General features: G+C 39.3%; 1 protein-coding gene and 1 pseudogene across 3 annotated transcripts in view; both read left to right on the forward strand.

The window, feature by feature from the left end:
• On the forward strand, window positions 1-10,142 carry LOC309713113 (alpha-N-acetylgalactosaminide alpha-2,6-sialyltransferase 1-like). Of its 2 annotated transcripts, XM_082544480.1 has the most exons (9): window positions 1-250; window positions 347-539; window positions 800-962; window positions 2,372-2,534; window positions 6,078-6,216; window positions 6,306-6,409; window positions 6,844-6,927; window positions 7,979-8,078; window positions 9,496-10,142. In XM_082544480.1, the coding sequence occupies exons 1-9, from the start codon at window positions 156-158 to the stop codon at window positions 9,697-9,699; spliced, it is 1,245 nt and encodes a 414-aa protein (XP_082400606.1). In that variant the 5' UTR covers window positions 1-155; the 3' UTR covers window positions 9,700-10,142. The 2 variants fall into 2 exon arrangements, with proteins under 2 accessions (XP_082400606.1, XP_082400607.1); XM_082544481.1 differs by lacking the exons at window positions 6,078-6,216; window positions 6,306-6,409 and having other exon boundaries at window positions 2-250.
• LOC309713095 (alpha-N-acetylgalactosaminide alpha-2,6-sialyltransferase 1-like) overlaps window positions 9,754-21,461 on the forward strand; it is a 20,507-nt pseudogene continuing 8,799 nt past the window's right edge. Inside the window, exons 1-6 of the transcript XR_014280674.1 lie at window positions 9,754-9,768; window positions 9,874-9,917; window positions 10,906-10,944; window positions 16,349-16,523; window positions 16,781-16,943; window positions 18,161-18,289. The product of XR_014280674.1 is annotated as an alpha-N-acetylgalactosaminide alpha-2,6-sialyltransferase 1-like (transcript). The remainder of the gene's footprint in view (window positions 9,769-9,873; window positions 9,918-10,905; window positions 10,945-16,348; window positions 16,524-16,780; window positions 16,944-18,160; window positions 18,290-21,461) is intronic.

A 21,461-nucleotide genomic window follows, 5' to 3' on the forward strand; every position in this document is an offset into this window, starting at 1 on the left:
GTGTGTGTGGCTTTGTGTGTGAATACATTTGTTTGCTTATCTGTCTGCAAGCTGTGGTGTAGCCCAGCCCATTCCCATCAGTGAGAGCGTGTCAGTTTTAGAAGGAAGTGCATACATGTGTGTTTAATTGAACAGAAAGCCTTCACTTGACAGCGATGGCATCCCAAATCTCCAGGATATTTTTATTGCTCCTTGTAATGACAGTTAGTTTTGTGGTTTTCATTCTATCCCAGGAATCTTTATCAAAAAGGTAATTTTTTTTTCATATCTATCTATGTATATCTATGTATTAATTTGCTAATTCTGAACTTTTTTGCTCCCTTTTGTCCTGTTGCTGTTGTTGCAGTTGGACAATTTTCTCAGGAAAACATGAACTCGGATGGGAAAACTTTTCGTTTAATATTAACCTCTGGGGACAGAAAGAAAAAACAGCTGTGGCTGAGACTCCAATGCCTCTCCTCTACAGAGGAAATTTCACAAAGGCTCCTCAGTGGGATTTTGATGATGTCTATAACCAGGATGCCCCACCTAGACCAACAGTAAGCATGCTAAGACACAATATGACAGAAACAGGACAAATGTAGTAATTAATTTGATGGCTGTGGGCAGGCAACGCTTGTGCTCAGCCATGCAGTCAGTCTGCTTTCACTTAATGGTTTCACTCCTTTAATTAAAATACATAATTCTTAATTATTCATCAAATTTCTGTAACTGTTGTGTTTGTTGTTTCCTCGGGGTATAAAGCTTTCACAAAATCATTTTAACTAATTTCACGATTTAATATTTCTGTTATTATCAGACATGTGCCCAATCACTGCGAAACTCTAAGGATGAGAACTTCAAGAAGGCTTTTCTTCCCAACATACGTTTGTTTCTGCACAAGGACAACATTAACATGAGCGAGTGGAATCGCCTTTCACATTTTAACAGTCCTTTTGGGTTTATGGAGTACAAATATGATGGTAGGTGTTTGTGAAACTGATGCCAGATTAAATATCAGTATATATGTGAGCTTGATCAGCAACTAAGTAATAGATTTTTTGTTATTTAATTTCTCCTTCCAGTTTCTGACTCCTGATATTATAATAAAGACAGACACTGTTGGTGTTAAAAAATATATATTATGGCACCTTTAAGCAGTGTTTTTTGTGTCATCTACAGTTTTCTGTAGTAAAAAGTTCCTGGTGAATCAGGTCAAAGCTCACCAAGGATTAATTAAATGATGAGTTAAAGAAAGTGAAGTTTGAACTTGTATTAAGACACATGAAATTATTCATACAACACTAAATTAAGATACACTCCAAGCCAGTGTTGGTCAAGTTACTTGAAAAAAGTAATCAGTAACTAATTACAGATTACACTCCCCCAAAAAGTAATCCCATTACTTTACTGATTACTTATTTTCAAAAGTAATTAGTTACTTAGTTACTTTTTAAAAGCACGATTTACAACCTGAATAGGTGATAAAGCGATAGATCTTTCAGCCCGATTCTACTTTTTCTGCATAATCCATCATATAAAATGTAATCAAATGGAAAAGTCTCTTTTTAAAACTTGTTTTATTAGTTTTAATCTTTTAACTTTATGCATCAAGCAAAAATTTAATTATATGCAACATTCTCTGACTGGAAGAAATTTGTTTAACATTTAAACCTATTTTCTGCAACACTCCATCTTGATTTCCAGGTTAAGTACTTATGCTGTGAGAGGAATTATATTGAACTGGTTAAGTTCCTTAGATAATACTTTTCAATTTGTGCAGTATTTAGGTAACTCATCTGAAAGAATGAAAATAGAATGTGGGGTCCTTCAAGGTTCTGTTTTGGGAACAAAACTTTTTTATATATAAACGACATTTGCAGATGACACAATTTTTTATTGTTCTAGAGAAAAGTTGAAAGAATTGGCTAAAATTATGGTTATTGAAAAGTAAAAACTAAAAAAATGGTTTGATGTAAATAAGTTATCGTTGAATTTGGCAAAGACAAAGTTTATGATGTTTGGAAATCATGTAAAGGAGGAAGAGGTAGTATCATCTATAGATGGAGTATTGATCGAAAGAGTTACAGAATTCCATTTTCTGGGTGTAATAGTGGATGACAAGTTAACATGAAAATCTCATATTGAACATGTTTAAAAAAAGATGGCCAAAAGTATATATATACTGGGTAATGCGATATATATATTAGATTACAAGGCAATGCAAATATTAGATTTTTCATTATTTTTACCCTGAGTTATTGTGTCGAAGAATGGGGGAATACATATGCGAATAATATAAAACCATTATACTTATTACAGAAGAGAGTGCTATGAATTATGCATGATGTTAAATGTATGTCTGTACTCATGTCTTTCTTTTCGTTTGCAGAAGTGATGGCTTCAGTGAAGCTGATTCCAAAGCCAAAAGAGCCACTGCTCCTCCCAAAACCAGGTGCCGATGGCTGTATTCACTGTGCTGTGGTGGGTACTGCAGGAATTTTGAACGGCTCAAAAGTGGGTGCAGAGATCGATGCACATGATTACGTTTTTCGGTACGTAAGAGGTACAAAACAAACCTGTTGTTAATGTTCTTTAAACTGAAGGGAATTATAAGGGTCAAATGTCTCAAAATCACATTGCAGCTGGTGCAGCGCACAGCAATCACTTAGATTTGATGTAATCTCTAGGGACACACAACATTCAAAAATCCAGAAATATATACCTAGTATATATCAAGTGTGTATTTCTATAATATGTGTTGTCAAAGGAGCTTGCAAAGAAAAGCGTCTGGACTTCTTTAAGTTGCTTGAAGACGTTTCACCTCTCATCCGAGAAGCTTCTTCAGTTCTAAGGTCAAATGGTGGAGAGTCCCAGATATAAACCTAGTGGGAGTAACCCCCCACAGAGGGACAAAAGGACCCCCTGATGATCCTCTAATCGCCTGAGCCAAGGTGTGAAACTGGGCGTGGGTCCCAATCAGCCAGAGTTTCGGGTGTGTTCATTGTGAAACCTGGCCCCACCTTATCATGCGAATTCCTGAGGTCAGATGGCCCAGGATGTGAGTGGGCGTTAAGGGGTCTGGGAAGGGATCTCAAAACTGGATTATAGATGGCAGAGAGTTGGTGTCGTAAACCCCCGCCTCTGTTCAAAGATGGTCGCTCACAGTGGACATAGATGGCTTCTTTCACTCCTCTTTCAAACCATCTGTCCTCTCTGTCCAAAATGTGAACATTGGCATCCTCGAAAGAGTGACCTTTATCCTTAAGATGCAGATGGACTGCTGAGTCTTGTCCTGTGGAGGTGGCTCTTCTGTGTTGTGCCATGCGCTTGTGAAGTGGCTGTTTGGTCTCTCCAATGTAGAGGTCTGAGCATTCCTCGCTGCACTGTACAGCATACACCACATTGTTAAGTTTGTGTCTTGGCGTTTTGTCTTTCGGGTGAACCAGTTTTTGTCTGAGCGTGTTGCTGGGTCTGAAATGCACCGGGATGTCATGCTTGGAGAAAACTCTCCTGAGTTTCTCTGATACACCGGCTACATAGGGGATGACAATGTTGTTGCGTCTGTCCTTCTTATCCTCCCTCGCTGGTGTCTGGTCTTCTTTTCTGTGCCTCTTTGCTGACTTTAAGAACGCCCATTTAGGATAGCCGCACATTTTGAGTGCTTCCTTTACATGTGTGTGTTCCTTCTTTTTTCCTTCAGGCTTAGAGGGAACATGTTCTGCCCGGTGGTGTAGGGTCCTAATTACTCCAAGTTTGTGTTCCAAAGGGTGATGGGAGTCAAAGAGGAGGTACTGGTCCGTGTGTGTGGGCTTCCGGTAAACTTCGATGTTGAGTTTGCCGTTCTCTTCAATGTGCACGGCGCAGTCCAGGAACGGCAAACAGTTATCCTTTGTGTCTTCCCTGGTGAACTTGATGTTTTTATCCACAGCGTTAATGTGCGCAGTGAAGGATTCCACTTCTTGTGTCTTGATTTTGACCCAGGTGTCGTCCACATATCTGTACCAGTGGCTGGGTACTCTTCCTTTGAAAGAGCCAAGAGCCTTCCTTTCCACTTCCTCCATGTAAAGGTTGGCTACAATAGGTGACACGGGGGAGCCCATGGCACAGCCATGTTTTTGTCTGTAGAAGCCTTCGTTGTACTTGAAATATGTAGTGGTGAGGCAGAGGTCTAACAGTGTGCAGATCTGATCGGGTGTGAAGTTGGTCCTGTCCTCCAAGGAGCTGTCTTCTTGTAGTCGTTTTCTGACAGTCTCCACGGCCTCAGTGGTGGGTATGCAAGTGAAAAGAGAGACTACATCAAAGGACACCATGGTTTCATCTGGATCCAGGGTAAGTTTCTGGACCTTGTCGGTGAAGTCGGTGGAGTTCTTGATGTGGTGTGGGGTGTTCCCCACGAGAGGCGCAAGGATGGTAGCAAGGTGTTTAGCAATGTTGTAAGTGGCTGAGTTTATGCTACTGACTATGGGTCTGAGTGGGACAGCTTCCTTGTGGATCTTTGGAAGTCCATAGATGCAGGGTATGGCATCCCCTGGGTAAAGGCGGTGATATGTAAGGCGGTCAATAATTTTGTCCTTTTCAAAGTCTTGAAGGCAAGCTATAACTTTCTTTTTGTAGCTGCTTGTGGGGTCTCGCTTCAGGGCTTCGTAGGTATTGTTGTCACTGAGGAGAGTAGTGATCTTTGAGCACAGGAAGCAGGTACACACACTAACGGAAAGGGAGGCTCAGAGCATCCATGTTGTACACTACTCTCCTCAGTGACAACAATACCTACGAAGCCCTGAAGCGAGACCCCACAAGCAGCTACAAAAAGAAAGTTATAGCTTGCCTTCAAGACTTTGAAAAGGACAAAATTATTGACCGCCTTACATGGGCTCCCCCGTGTCACCTATTGTAGCCAACCTTTACATGGAGGAAGTGGAAAGGAAGGCTCTTGGCTCTTTCAAAGGAAGAGTACCCAGCCACTGGTACAGATATGTGGACGACACCTGGGTCAAAATCAAGACACATATATATATATACATATATATATGTACAGCCAGATCAACCTGTGACACACATCTGCTGGTTTATTCTCCTGCCTTCTATCTCTCTCAAGCGGCTGGCCAAGGCTGTGAGTCTTTGCTTGGCAGTTTCCAAGGCCTCAGGTATGGACAGCTTGCTGTATTTCTTAGGCACCTTATTTGTCGCACCTTTCTGCAACTCCGTTAGTTGGCTAACCTCCCTCCGTGCTACTTTGATCTTGCCCTCTAGCCTCCTTCTCCATGGAGGGTACTGCCCCTTGTCGCTGTTCAACTTGTAGCCAAGCATCTCACTGATCACTGCTGCCGTATTGTAGATCAGCTTGTTAGTGTCGGTAATCGTGGTTGTAGGTATTGTCCGTAGTGCTGCATTAACATCATCTAGCAGACCTTCTGAGGGTACTTCACGTAATCTTGGTAACCGGCTACGGGGGATCCAGGTTTCAAGCTTGGCCATGATCCTCTTTCGAATGTTGGAACACTGAGCTACTAGTTGTTTCGCCGTCATTGTGGATGTTGGGTATCGAAGAATCCATAGGTCCCTCATCCTATTCATGTAGCCCCTTCCGCCGGGGTTACTTGCGTAGTAGCATTCCAACAACGCCCTGTTTTCGTCTCTTGCCATCCATCCATCCATCCATCCATCCATCCATCCACACACACACACACACACACACACACACACACACACACCTACCTACCTCCCTCCCTCCCTCCAGGTTCCAACCTGCACAAACATTTGCATCCCTACTCAAAAGTTGAAATGTCTAGCTATTAAATTTAAATATTGAGATAACAACCAATATTTTTAACATACTTAGACTTTTGAGTTATCTATTTCTTTTAATTTCCAAAAAAAGAATTCTCTTGTACCTTATGGGAATGCATTTAGGAAATCCTTGCACAAAGGCTGCTATATAACAGACACTAACGAAAAGCATAATAAGATGAAAGGTATATCACACTACCTTCAATTTGAATGCTGTTGCTTGAACTACTGACTGATTTTGAACATTACAATTAAATCAACGTAAACTGAACCAAAGATCAACTTTCTGAATTGTGTCTGTTTGGCAGGATGAACGGTGCCGTTATCAAAGGTTATGAGGAAGATGTAGGAAATAGAACATCAGTGTACGTTCACACAGAGCACTCCATCACCGCATCACCTTATTTTTTTGGGAAGTATGGATACAAGTCTGCCCCTCATGATGAGGTAGTAAAACTTACAAGACAACAGTGTGATATTGTTTATACTCTCCACAGACTAAAGATTATTTTGCTCCATAATTTTTCTCTTGGCAGGGAATAAAATATGTGCTGATTCCTGAGGCAATGAGAGATTTCCGATGGCTTGAGGGTCTTTTCAAAGGACATGAGGGCTATAGTGGCCCACACCACAAGAAATGGTGATTATCAAATTAAGTAGTTATGTAGTAATTTTTTTTTCTCCTGCTTTGACAAATCTCAATTTTTCCAATTAGTTTATAGTGTCATTAGACAATCTTTTAAGAGCAGCCTCACAGCTCAGAGGTGTGAGTGGAGAAGAACTAGAGACAATTTACCAGCTGGGATTTTGTCTAACTGGTAAAAATCCATGGCCTTCCTCGTGGCTCCTACATGTCACTGCTGAGTGCACCCACACGTGAGGTGTTCACAGGTGCCTCATTATTAGCAGATGTACTCTACAAATGCACTCTGGAAAATGCTAAAGCAACTTGAGTTGATATCTACTTTTTCTTTTAGGTTTTAATGGACAATTGTATTGCCTTTTATTTAAAAAAACAACTAAAATTAATAATATAAATTATCCCTCCTCTCCCTTGTGTTTTCACCTCACCAGGCCAGGGACCTACTATTCAGGGCAGTACAATGAGAGCCGATTCTACGTTCTACACCAGGACTTCCTCCGATACGTGAAGAACAGGTCAGACTCCTATGAGCATACTGTGATTACATATGAGCAGATGTTGGTAATAATATAATATAATATAATATAATATAATATAATATAATATAATATAATATAATAAGGTTGCAGAAAAGCTGGTTCCATACCTGGACAAATTACTGGTGCATCCCAGGGCTAACATAGAAACAGGCAACAGTTCACATTGTTTCATCATCTAATAATTGTTTTTCTTTCCTGAACAAGTTTGCTCTTAAAGTTAACTCCATTCTGGGAGAGTGACTCTTCTGAGCTTCTGCTCAGCTCTGTTGAGAATCATTAAAGTGATGGTTGGGACTTCCAGTCAATCAATTGAAATACATTGTGGATTTCAAAATCTTATTTGGTTTTCATATGTACCTATTTTCAGTGATATCAACTTTAATAGCAGGAAATTAACTAGGCATAATTCTTTTTTATGTGTGTTTTTATTGTTCTGGGTCTTTTGACCGAGCATTTTGAGTTAATGGGGCTTCTTTGTGCTAATTTTGTAGGTTTCTATTATTTAGTATTGAGTTTAGTCCCGGTTTTGCTTCCATGTTTAGTTTTATTTCTGATTCCATGTTTTCTTGTCGATGTGCCTCGTCTCCTTTTTCTGTTTACATGTTTCCCTCCTTGTTTTTTATTCCATCTCTTCCCTCTCTGTCATGTGCTTTCCTATACATTTTCCCCAGCCCATCTCGCCTCTCTCTCCCCCTCCATGTCTCATCTTTCTTAATTATTCTGTATTACCCTCTTTGTGTCTCCTCTGTTTGTCTCCCCAGTCTTTCTTGTTCCCCTTTGGGTTCCTTCCTCCCGGCCTCATGTCAGGCCGTGTGTTCTTGCCTGCGTCTTGTGTTTAGTGTGTTTTGTTTTGCTTCCTCCTGTCTCGATTAACTCCTCCCAACTGTGTTCCCTGTGTATTTCCACTTCCCTCGTCACCATCATGTGTATTTATTGTGCAAGTTTTCCTTCTTTCATTTTCAGATCGTCTCTTAACCCTTCCAGTATTTTTATATTTTTTGTTTGTTTGTTTGTTTTTTAATCACAGGTTCCTAAAGTCACCTAATCTGAATAAAAGATTCTGGGCAATAGTCAGACCAACCAATGGAGCATTCACTCTCTTCCTGGCTTTGCATATTTGTGACACAGTGAGTTAATATTACCTTTACATTTCTGTGTAAGAGGTATTGGTTTCCACACCTATATACACAATACACAGACTAAAAGCCTCAAAGCAGCTCTTTAATGAAAATAAGCTATTTCACACATGTTTTCTGCAAAGTAGATGACATCTATATGTCACAGTCAAACCACAAAACGAACGAATCTTGAAAAAAAAGCAATCTTGAAATTACGTAAACATAAACCCAGATGAACAATGCCACCACATGACATATCAGACCAAGTAATCATTTATTCAACATGATTCGGTACCTTTTAGAATCGTCTTTACCAGCAATAACCAAAGTTTCTCACATTGTTGTTCAGGAATTTTTTTCCCACTCATCTTTGCAATGTTGCTTCAGTTCATTAAAGTTTGAAGCATTTCTTTACGTTGACTGGGCCATTGCAACACCTTGATTTTTCAGTCATTCTCCTATACATTCGTTGCACTGAGAATATCGGTTATAAACTAAAAACGTGCAGGAGTTTTTTTTTTATATTATTTTTTTGTACTCAACTAAATGACTGTGCCCAGGCACTGTGGCTGAAAGATACAGCTTAACTCATCTGTCCTAAAAGCTGATGTCCTGCTTGTTGGTATGAGGTGTTTATAATATGAAAAATAATGTGCTGTGTTTGTTTGTTTTCCTAAATGTGCCATTGTACATTATGGACAAAAATCTCCACTCTGTCTTGTCTGCCCAAATTGAACAGAGTTTCTGAAGTCTTTCTGGGTCATTCACATGCAATTTGTAAATTAAAATGTGCTGCTATGTTCTTTTTATAGAGAAGAAGCAACCATCAATCTTCTGGAATTGTGCTGTCAGGCACTTTCATTAATTATTATTTCATTAATTATTTAATTAGCACGGTGGCACGGTGGTTAGCACTGTTGCCGCACAGCAAGAAGGTCCTGAGTTCAATTCCACCATCAGGCCAGGGTCTTTCTGTGTGGAGTTTGCATGTTCTCCCCGTGTTTGTGTGTGTTCCCTCCGGGTACTCCGGCTTCCTCCCACTGTCCAAAGACATGCAGCTTCAAATCAAATCAAATCACTTTTATTGTCACATCGTAGGGATAGGTTAATTGGATAATCCAAATTGCCACTAGGTGTGAATGTGAATGTGAGTGTGAATGGTTGTCTGTCCTTGTGTGTTAGCCCTGCGACAGACTGGCGACCTGTCCAGGGTGTACCCCGCCTCTCACCCTATGACAGCTGGGATAGGCTCCCGCGACCCTGAAAAGGATAAGCGAATGGAATATTTAATTAATTATTATTATTATGACCTATTATTATTGTTGTTGTTGCTGTTGTTTTTCCTGATGGGAACTGTATTAAGGTATTCTGCAAACTATGTCTTGAAAAGTAAGGATTTTTTCTCTCTCTCTTTCTGTATCCTCAGGTGGATGCATATGGATTCATGACTGATGACTACATGAAATACTCCAACTACTATGCTCAGAAGTACATTAAAACAAAAGTACATTTCTATGCCAACCATGACTACATTTTGGAGAAGAATACATGGAAAGATCTTCACAACAGAAAAGTAATAAAGCTGTATCAAAGAACGGAGCCAGAATCAGGGACTGAAAAGCCAAAGTAACACTGAGTCCACCCATAAGGATAAAACCTACACTACTGAAGATATTCAAGAGCCATGTCAGGCAGCACAGTAGTGCAGTGGTCAGCACAGCAAGAAGTGTTCACATCCAACATATAACTGGAGGGTTTCTTTGTGTGCATGTTCTCTCTTTGTCTGTGTGGATTCTCTCTGTAGCATCAGCTTCCTTTGATGCTGCATGAAGACATGCACTTAGTTGGGTTAGGTTAACTGGTGAGAGTATTTTGGCCATAGGTGTGAATGTGAGTGTCATGGTTACCTGGTCTGTATACATTGTCCTTTCTTCTTTGCTGTGTTCACCTTTAAGCTGTGTGTTCCACCTTGGGGGTTTGCTGTATGATAGTTTTCATTTAGATAATTTGCACTTGGCTCATATTTTCTTATTTTTACAAGTTTTCAACAATAAAGCGGTTTTTGAGTTTTAAGTCCTGTTTTCCGAGTCCTGCTTTTGGGTGATGCTCTCCATGACACGCACTCCCCTTGACAAACTGATTTCTTTTAGCTGGAGGAAGTGTAAAGCTGCTTAAAGAACTAAAATTACTCCATTTATGAGTAATTATAAAGTATACCTGGAATTTTACAGTATTGGGAGTTTTTCAGTCAGAAGCCCCACAAGGTTTGTGAGTCATGTCTTAACATGTTTAAGAAAATATTAACTGTAGGCCCATAAATAACATAAATGACTTCAGTACAATACCTAATAGTTGCATTTGAAATTAAAATAACGAAATTGTTCAAATGTTTTTAGCTTTACTTACTCAATGTAATGTGTTTATTTTTAATTAAATATGCTTCTTAATAAAAAAACACATCAACAATATGGAAAAACAGATGCAACAATACATTGTCTGATGTTTGACCCAGATCATTGTTTACTTACAACCTTAGAAAAACATATTAATGTAAAGCAGCTAAATCTGTTTGCTCACCTACTGAAGTTCCTTGAATACACGAGGTTTGATTATACACACAATCATTGTGAGATTATATAGTGTCAAGTTAGTGGGATGTAATCCAGATATTTCTTTAATATGATAATATAAATCTGTCACTCAGCTGTCAAATGAGAGCTTCATGACTGATTCAGTTTGAATGCCTCTCTTCATATCAGTCAGTGCTTAAGAGCAAAACACAAAAAAACTTAAATGATCTGATTATTTTTCAGACCTGACGGACCTAAACTTATAGATCTTCAGCTCCCACCTCAAGCAGAACTTCAACAGGGAGGTTGGTTTTTTTCATTAGACCCTGTGTTTCATGAACTTTGACCACATACACTTACACACACGCAGGATACACTTCACGACAAACTTTAAATGTCTATAATCCTGAAAAAGGATCAAACTGGGTAAAGTATGAGTCATTCTCACCTGCTGGCCCCAGAAGAGTTACTTTCTGGCCACTGCATGAAAACTACTTCAAAGTTGTGTTTAAGTTTCATTTCCATACACAGTCTTGACCTCAGCAGTGTTTTCTGACTAATCAGCTCTTTATGCTCCAGTGGCCATTAAGCGACTGATATAAACGTGGAGCGTTGCTTACCTGATCACACTCTTACTCCTGTCACCCCTTCATTCCACATTGGATGTGGAATTGTAAATGGTAAATGGACTGGTTCTTATATAGCGCTTTTCTACTCTCCCGGGGTACTCAAAGCGCTGTATACAACATGCAATGTTGTGATCCTCAGGTGTCACAACAGGTGTTGATTGTATCTCCAGTGTTTGATCCTTCCAGGAATTTCCTCTCCTCTGCCACACGGTGGAGTCAGTGTGATGTAACACAAGGACCTGTGGAGACAAGCAACCCCAGTCATCTCAAAAACTATTCAGCAATCAATTATAAGTCATTAAATATTAGTCAGTCTGAAATGATACAAAGTGAGATTGATGCTGGTAATGTAGTTTTTATTGAAACAATTTTCTATGAGATATGACATTCAGTGTCTTTGTTTTTACAACTTTTACCTATTAGAAGTTTACAGTTTGTCCTGCTGTTCCCTCCTTTCTCTTAGTTGTAGTAGTAGTATAAGTTTTGCAGTAAAAATGTTGATGCCTATAGCTCACATATGCTGGTCCAGATCAGTTGATGAGTTTGTAGCCTTGTAGGTTTTTGTTGTGGTTTCTTTTCACTCTAAGCAAATTTCTGCAGAGCCAAAATTCATGACTACAAACAAGGATGTTCATTCTGCCTATATGTGTCTAGGTTGGGAGCAACAACAAAAGAAAACAGGAATAAGGTGCCATGTTCTGGCCTACTGAAAATGGAAGATTTACATTCATTTTACAACTATTGCTAGCCTGCACTGACTATTTGTGTATTTTGCACATATGTCATTTTTAGTGGCCATTTCCTTCGTTCCCGGGTTTCAAAAATGCTGGTTTTGATTTTCGCTCTCATGGCTCATGAACTGACACCACTAACCAGCCAATCGGTGGCATGCAGTCTGATGACTTCACATTTTGGTACATGGTCAGATCACTTGCAACCCCGGCCGAGCAGGTACTATGTTAGTAGCTGGTGCCAGGTGCTATGATGTAATGAAAATCCCTGAAAACCGTGGCAAGTCAGAATGAGTGGGTAATAATGGAAAAGGGGCTAATTCATTTCCACGACCTGCATATTATTGCCACATGAGGCCTAGCATTGTTGTGCTCTAGCAGGAACCCCAGACCCACTGCATCAGTGTAGGGTCTGATAATGTGTCCAAGGAGTTCATCCCAATACCTAATGGCAGTCAGGGTTGCTGTTGTGAAGGTTGCTACAAAGGTCCATGCCTCCCTCCATGGATATGCCCATCACCAAACCACTCATGGCGAATGATGTTACAGGCAGTATGTTGTTCTCTTAAGCTTCTCAAAACCCGCCCCCCGCTTATCCTTTTCAGGGTCGCGGGGGGCGCTGGAGCCTATCCCAGCTGTCATAGGGCGAAAGGCAGGGTACACCCTGGACAGGTCGCCAGTCTGTCGCAGGGCTAACACACAGGGACAGACAACCATTCGCACTCACATTTACAGTTATGGGCAATTTGGATTAATCAATTAACCTAGCCCCACAAACTGCATGTCTTTGGATGGTGAGAGGAAGCCAGAGTACCCAGAGAGGACCCACACAAACACGGGGAGAACATGCAAACTCCACACAGAAAGACCCCAGCCTGATTGTGGAATTGAACTCGGGACCTTCCTGCTGTGCAGCAACAGTCGTAACCACCGTGCTGCCCTAAACAGTTAATATTTAATAATCAAATTAATGACTAAAAAGGCACTGATCTAATTAATATCAAACTTAATACAACCAAAAACAAATAAGTACATAATAAACAGTCAAACAAAATTTAAAACACTTGATACTTGCAGTGGTTGGCAAAGTTTCCTTTTATCCAGACCTGATAGTAGAGGGCTTTCAAAACAGTCTCTGATGGTGTCTGAGGAACTGGAACAGGTTTTGGATTCAATGTGCTGGAGGACTTGCATGTTGTTCTTCAGATGCTCGGTGTAGATTTGCGTTCTTTCCTTGCAGTATGAAAGCAAATACAAAGCACAATAAACCAAACTGCCCATTTCAAAAGCAAATATACAATCTTACATCTAATAGAGCTGACACAATTAATCGTATAATGATTTACAATTGTGATGCATTGCAATGCGGAAAAAAAAGCATTCTTAATCCATTCAGAAGAAACTAATCGATTATTAAATACAGTCAAATCATCTTTTGCATTGTTGGATCTTAACAAGGTTCCAACAACATGCAACAAGCAGAACTGGGAGTGAGACAAAACATTTAACTTGCATTTAACAAACTTAAACTGGGACAGGCTGTTTTACAGCTGATCAAATGTTTAGGACCACACGCCTTTAAAAGGCCAAATCTGTGCAAAACTGTGGATTCATTGTCATTTTCTGTCAGGTAGTCAGACTGTCAGGATGTTCTGATGGCAAAAGCAAAAAAACTCTCCTTTTTGAACATGGTCGGCTTGTTGAACTGCATAAGTAGGGCTGCTCACAGCGCACCATCGCTGCTGAGGTGGGATGCAGTTAAGACGGTCATTTCTTCAATCAGCGGTCTCCAACCTTTTTTGCGCCACGGACCGGTTTATGCCCGACAATATTTTCACGGACCGGCCTTTAAGGTGTAGCGGATGAATACAACAAAATAAAACTAGTACCGGTACCGAAAAAAAGAAGATTTATTCATAACACGCGTGAAAAGACCCAGGAAAACCGAGTTAACGATAAAAACGATAACAAAATAATGCGGAAAACCGATAAAACCCCTGAAAACTATACATTTCACACCTGAGCCTCAACTCTCGTGGCCCGGTACCAAACGACTCACGGACCGGTATCGGTCCGAGGCCCGGGGGTTGGGACCGCTGTCTTAAATAATCCTGGGGGTTATGGAACAAAAACGTGAAGTGGAAGATCTAAAAAATCCTCAACCTGAATTAAGGCCATTAGTGGTGCCGATTGCACCAATGTGAGTGAAGTTGGCCCCCCCACGTTCTTCAAATCCAACAAAAGTGGTATCAAACGTTTGTGCTGGTTTGTGCTGCAAAAATTTTCGTTTGTGCTGCTATTATTTTAAAGATATTAATAAGAATTTCTAGAGGTCATCAATGGTCAACCAGCCCCCCCACATTACCCAAATCAAACAAAATTGATGTTAAACGTTTGTGCTACATTTGTGCTGGTTTGTGCTTCAAAAATTTTCGTGTGTGCCGCTATCATTTTAAGAATATTAATAAAATAACGTCTTGATGCGTGCTTAATCATCCAGGTAAGTAAATCCCAAAAGGTTGATTCTGTTCATCTGGACATTTTCAATGGGAGAAACGTTTCATCACTCATCCAAGTGACTTCTTCTGTCTCAGCTGCCTGCAGGTTTCCCCAACCTTATAAACAGTACATTTGCATAGTGAAGGAAACTAGCGCCCCTGAATAAACAATGTGCTGGGGGGTTAGTTCCATGATTGTTAGTATGCAAATTCTTATGACCATTGATCAATGACAACTAATCAAAGCCTACTGATCAATGACCATGAGTACCATTCACAGAAAGTGGGGAATGGCTACAATCACAGCATTGTAAGATGGCGAAAGATGTACCCTTGGGCCCCCCTTCTCGATTCAGAGATGGTTAGCATCCTGACAGCCCAATGGACGAAGCTGACTCTCAGTCTGCGTGTTCTGGCCCGGAGGCTCTTCAGTATCCTTCCTGATGGCAGCAAACTGAAGACGCTGTTGAAGGGATGAGTGGAGTCACCTGTAATGGAGAGGGCCTGGGGAGGGAGGCAAGAGAGGTCCCCACAATGCTCTCGGCTGCTTTCACTACTGTTGACAACAGCCTTACTGTTTCAGCTGTTACCTATGAGTCCTTTTGAGCACTAGTAACTCTCAAAATGACTCAAGTAAAATAAAGATCATGAGCTTGTTTAAAGTTTCAACTTCAGGATTTATTCTGCAGATTTGCCTCCAAGGGGGTTTATGCTCCTCCTCTGCACTAAGCGCCACCTAGTGGCATCTTTAAGTAATGTCATAGAACATGTAAAGTGTAGTGAGATAACAGTGAATCACCAATTAAAGATATAATAAGCACAAAAAATATAACTAGGGTGCCCCCCGTTAAATTAAAGATTTTCTCTAATAATTGAATTACTAATTAAACTAAAAGTGAAAGACAAGCCACTATCACCCTTTAAAGAAAGAAAACAACAAAACCCAGGAGTTTGTCACTAAACTGAAAAATAAGTTAATGACCAAAAAACACACTCCTCTCTACTGATCAGGAATAAGCAGTCATCTCACACACACACACACACACACACATCCCACTGGCTACAAAACCAACAAGACTTTTTTCTCCTTATCTTAATTGCTGAGTAGAGTCAGCTGAACAAAAAGTGTGGCACCCAAGGCGGGGAGATGGCAGGACGCACCCACACACGGTCAAATTCCCAAGACAAACCAAATGAACCTTTTTGCAGTTTTCAACGTTATTAAAGGAATGCTGTGGCTTTTATTTTAGTTTTAAAATACTACATGTATAACAGGTTTAATCCCTGAGGTATGTCTGTTTCTGAAATTCCATTGTTGTGTAACAAACCACATTGCTGTTAAGCTCTGTGTGGTTGGCTTTGTGTGTCTGAATATATTTGACTGCATATCTGTCCGCAAACTGTGGTGTAGCCCAGCCCAGTCACTTCAGTGAGAAGGAGTCAAATCCAGAAGGGAGTGCATATGTGTGTCTGTGTGTTCAATTTAACGGCGAAGCCTTCACTCAACAGCGATGGCAGTCCACACATCCAGGATGTTTTCGTTGCTCCTTATAATGACAGTTTTTTTTGTGGCTTTGATTCTATCTCAGGAAAAGTTATCAAAACGGTAAGTAGTTTATTTTATTTTGTTTTTAAAAAAAGGAATCATAAATTGATTTGCTAATTCTGAACTTTCCTTTTTGTTCCCTTTTGTCCTGTTTCCATTTGTGCTTTTCTGTGAAATTTATGATTCAGTTGGATAACTTTCTCAGGAAAACATGAACTCAGATGGGAAAGCATTTCGTTTGATATTAAACTCTGGGGACAGAAAGAAAAAACAACTGCACTGCTTTCTGTGTCTACCACAACCAGCCCAGCAAAAAATGTTGATTCAACACAAACAAACCCAGTGACAGAACCGAAATACTCTACACATGGAGCCGTGGCTGAGACTCCAATACCTCTCCTCTACCAAGGAAATTTCACAAAGGCTCCTCAGTGGGATTTTGATGATGTCTATAACCAGGATGCCCCACCTAGACCAACAGTAAGCATGCTAAGACACAATATGACAGAAACAGGACAAATGTAGTAATTAACTTGATGGGTGTGGGCTGGCAACGCTGAAGTGAGCTCAGCAATGCAGTCAGTCTGTTGCCTCTGCTGTAACTGTCCTGTATTTTCTGTTTGACTGGGTTTCTTAATGGTTTCACTCCATTTAATTATTCCTAAAGGTTTCTAAAATAAGTCAGGCACAAAATCTTTTTAACCTATTTCACAATTTAATATTTCTGTTATTATCAGACATGTGCCCAATCACTGCGAAACTCTCAGGATGAGAACTTCAAGAAGGCTTTTCTTCCCAACATACGTTTGTTTCTGCACAAGGACAACATTAATATGAGCGAGTGGAATCGCCTTTCACATTTTAACAATCCTTTTGGGTTTATGGAGTACAAATATGATGGTAGGTAGTTGTGAAACTGATATCAGGTCAAGTATTGTGTAACAGACTGCTAAGTAATGGAATAATAGATTTTTTTTTTATGATTTAATTTCCTCTTCCTAATTCTAACTCTAAATATTCTGATAAAATAATTGTGAAAAAGATACACGTCAATAAGAAAGACAGTTAAGTGTTAAGAAATATTATGTCACCTTTTATTATTGTTTTTGTGTCACACACACTTTTCAGTTCTGTAATTACACTATTTCCAGCACAAGAGAGACAAAGGACAAAGCTCATCAAGCTTATAAAGAAGTAATTAAACAATCAGGCATAAAAACATGGATTGAACTTGTATTGAAAGACATGAAATTATTCTTACCGCACCCAATGAAAATACAGTCATTTCATTATATATCTGTTCAACGGCTCTTTAATGGAAATACCTAATCATCCAATCACATAGCAGCATCTCAATGCATTTAGACACATAGATATGGTCAAGATTACCTGCTGAAGTTCAAACTGAGCATCTGAATGGGCAACGAAAGAAGATTTATTTGTATTTAAGTGTGGCGTAGTTGCTGGTGCCAAATGGGCTGGCCTGAATATTTCAGAAAGTGCTGATCTACTGGGATTTTAATTTTCCCACACAACCATCTCTAGAGCTTACTATAGAAGCTTTTTTCTGCACTGAAAAAAAGTTTTTTTTTGTGAATTAAAAAATTACTTTTTGCCATCCATAAGTCAATTAATAATGATAATAACCCATCACAATACAATAATAAAATTATAAAATAATAAAAATAATTCATAAAATGGTAGGAAGCACTGGCAGTTCTCTGGGTGAAAACGTCTTGTTGATCTCAGAGTTCAGAGGAGAACAGCCAGATTTCTTTGTACTAATATGAAGACAACAGCAAATAAACACTTGTTACAACTAAAGTATGCAGAAGAACAGATAACAAATTGAAACTTGAATTACCAGAAAGCCACACACACACACCAGTTGCCACTCCTATCAAAACAGGAAACTAAGACTACAGTTTAGTTTAGTTAGTTTTAGTCTAACCCTAATCCAGCAAAACTGGAAAACATAAGATTGGAAAAAACACTATTTGGTCTGATGAAATTCTGCTGTGAAATTTGCATGTTAGGATGAAAATCTGGCATCCACAAGTCTGAACAGGTTTGCTCCTGTAAGTGTCTGTACTTATGCGTTCTCTTTTCGTTTGCAGAAGTGATGGCTTCAGTGAAGCTGATTCCAAAGCCAAAAGAGCCACTGCTCCTCCCAAAACCAGGGGGCGATGGCTGTGTAACGGCTCAAAAGTGGGTGCAGAGATCGATGCTCATGATTACATTTTTCGGTAAGAAAGAGCTTAAAAAAATACCTGCCTATTCTCTCTGAACTGAAGGGTAGTTTAGGGGTAAAATGTTCCTATTTGAGAGCAGTTTAATGGAGAGCACAACAATCACTTAGGTCTGATGAAATCTCTAGAAACAGCCAGCTAATAACATATTTCAGTGGTATTTAAAAATACCACTGAAATATATTATAAACCTTTAAGATCAAGATAAATTAAGTGCCTGAAAGCATCACAAAGAGAGTATTTCTTCTTTGGTACAACATCACATAAATTCTCCAGGTACTTTATGAGGTAAACCTTATTAGTACTATGCTGGAGTCCTTTTTCTCTTCAGAACCTTCTGAAATAGACCAGCCAGTCGGCACCAACAACCATGCCACTTTCAAAGTCACCTTTCTTTCACAATTTCTACATGTCTATATTAAATTTGAATTGAAAAGCCTTATGACTGGCTTACCAGAGGTTTGGGTTGAATAGGTGTACCTAATAAATTTTTTTTTTTTTTGCAAGACGTTACTCAAATTAACCTATAAGTTATTTCTATTCACAAAATTTTCTGAATGTATAAAGAGAGAACTGCTCTTATGTATCACAACTAAACATATCATATCTTAACACAGCAAACCGAACACAATGGCCAGTTGTGACTGGGTTAGGATTAGACTCTCATGCCGGGCATATGTAAACAGAGAGTGGAGAGAGCTGCTGTCAGGAAGTATAGCAGCTCAGCCAAACTAACTGCCAAACCAAACTGCCTAATCTCTGTTTACACTCAAGCATATGTAATTGTAGAGTTGGGCAGATAGCACAGAAAGAAAGCCTGCAATGAGACCTGTCAGAGAGCTAAAGAAGGATCCAAGAGGAGAACACACCTCTTAAAATTCCAGGATATTCCACACCTTAAAAAAAAAAAATCAATGTATTATTTCTGTGTATTAGAATGCATAGGACAATATTTAACTATGGTGGAGAGCCTTTGAGATATAATTTGTGTACACTTATGCAGACACTGATATGAAACTCATTTCTCTCAGAAAATCGGCAGTTGTTCTTCAAGAACTTCTTTCTTTTGAACAACTTAAAAAAGAAAAAGAAAAAACCTCCAAGAAATAAGAAGCAGGAACATGTGCAGACATGTATTTGGGTGTTTTTGGTTATTTTGGTTGAGCAGATTTTTTTTTATCCTTTTTTGTTGCAGAGCTTAAAGACAATGGCAGCATATAAAAAGAAAACCCTTACAAACAGAAATGACAAAAGTAGCAATAATTATGATATAATATTGTGACAAAGAAGCCTAGGAACTAGTGTTGCAGAAATGTCGTAAATATTTCCCATTGCCTAAGAGTTCCTTTTCCTGCCAGTCAAAGCTTTCCTGCTAAATAATCCATCGCTGTTGTCATACGGTGTTTTCAAACCGTGATTAAGTGATTCATTCATTTGCAAACTGCAGGCAGCCCTTAGGTTCTTTTTCAACAGACTTTTTGCTGGTGCACTTCACATACACATTGAAACTGTGCGCTGGACATTTGGGCCATATTTGCTAAAGCAGTCAGTGCTGGACAATCTGGAAGCATTTTGAAATCTCTGACGCTTGCAGCTGATTTTTTCTACAGCATAATAATTTAATTTCACTACCTTACCAAACTTATAGGTACAGTACTTACATGTACTTTTTTCTGACTGATGAATAAGCTAGCTCTTTTTTTAAATTAATGAAATTGTCATGAAACTTAGTTTTTCATGTGCCATCTCTATATATCTGTATATATGGCTTATATTAAGCCTCCGGTTTAAAGATGGTAACAAATGGCGAACAAATTACTTTTTTTGTCAAATTATTGCATTCTACTTAAACTCTGGATTGGCTGGACTATAATTTTTTTTTTCGTTGGGTCAGGGTTGGATAGTTTTTTTGTTGTTTCCTTACTAAATTAAATCATCATATACAAAAGTTTGTGTTCTGCATTTACTTTAGTGTCTAATATTGAAATTACTTTCACAATCAAAAACCTACAGCATGTGACAAATGTGTGCAAAAAAGAAAGAAAGACAGGAAAAAATTCAATATTGAGGCAAATATGTTTGACAGAAACAGTGCCATATCTTGTCTTGTTATTTATTTATTTATCTTTCAAGCCACTGTTTATGTATAAGGTGCATTCTGTCCTTTGACCCTCGTTGTAAGCTACAGTATATGACTGGTTGGTCACAGGATGAAAACCCCGTCATATCAGACAGCATTATCAGTTGCAATAACTTTACACCAATAAAATATAGGAAACAGATTAACTCTCTGGCTCTTGATACAGCCCTTACTGTCGTAGACAAACACACTTGATATGGATGCTCTTCATGGACTTCAGCTTGCCATTTAATGACATTGTTTCAAATAAGCTGTTGGACAAAGTTCATGCACTGACTTAAATATGTTACTAGATGCTATATTAGCTCACCAAATGCCCCCAGGCTGTCAGGCTGGACAAGCAAATACCCCAAGCCTCAATATGAGCACTAGAGTCATTGCGATCCTCCTCTATATGCTCTGTACACTTAACTGTCAATCCATCCATAACATGGACATCACGGATCATTCGACTCATGACTGACAACAAAGAGGATGCATACAGGGAGGAGGTTCACACTTTGACACCATAGTGTCAAACACTTAAATGTCTGAACAGGATATTGCCTAAATGTCTGTGCACCTACCACAATTATATGTATGCCTACCCACAGGTTAGTGATTGAAGACCAGCTTTCTTGTGCTAGTTCCAAATAGTCAGTTTATTGTCACCTTGCTGAAACAAGAATTGATATTTATAAGTTTTTAATTTAACAGTCACAAATAGGTCATTCAAACTATATGTGACCATTTAACATTTATAGCTGTATATTTTCATCATATCTTTCTCATTATGTCTTTCTCCTCCTTCCAAGGGATCTAATTATATCCCTGGAGAAAGGAAGAGTTGCTTGAAATAATTAGAAGTCTCTGTGTAATCACTTTTTAGCTATGGTCCTCTCCAGATGCCAAAGCCTCTATCCATAAAGAACAAGCTGAACCATCTTAACCATGGAATCACTTAAACCTAATGCTCACCGTTGTCGCAAGTCTGATTTCAGCTTGCTGTCCACCCAATGATTTTTGTAATATGGCGCAAGTGCGGAATCA

The sequence above is a fragment of the Aulonocara stuartgranti genome (genome assembly GCF_965226115.1).
Source record: "Aulonocara stuartgranti genome assembly, chromosome: 8".
Lineage (NCBI taxonomy): Eukaryota > Metazoa > Chordata > Actinopteri > Cichliformes > Cichlidae > Aulonocara > Aulonocara stuartgranti.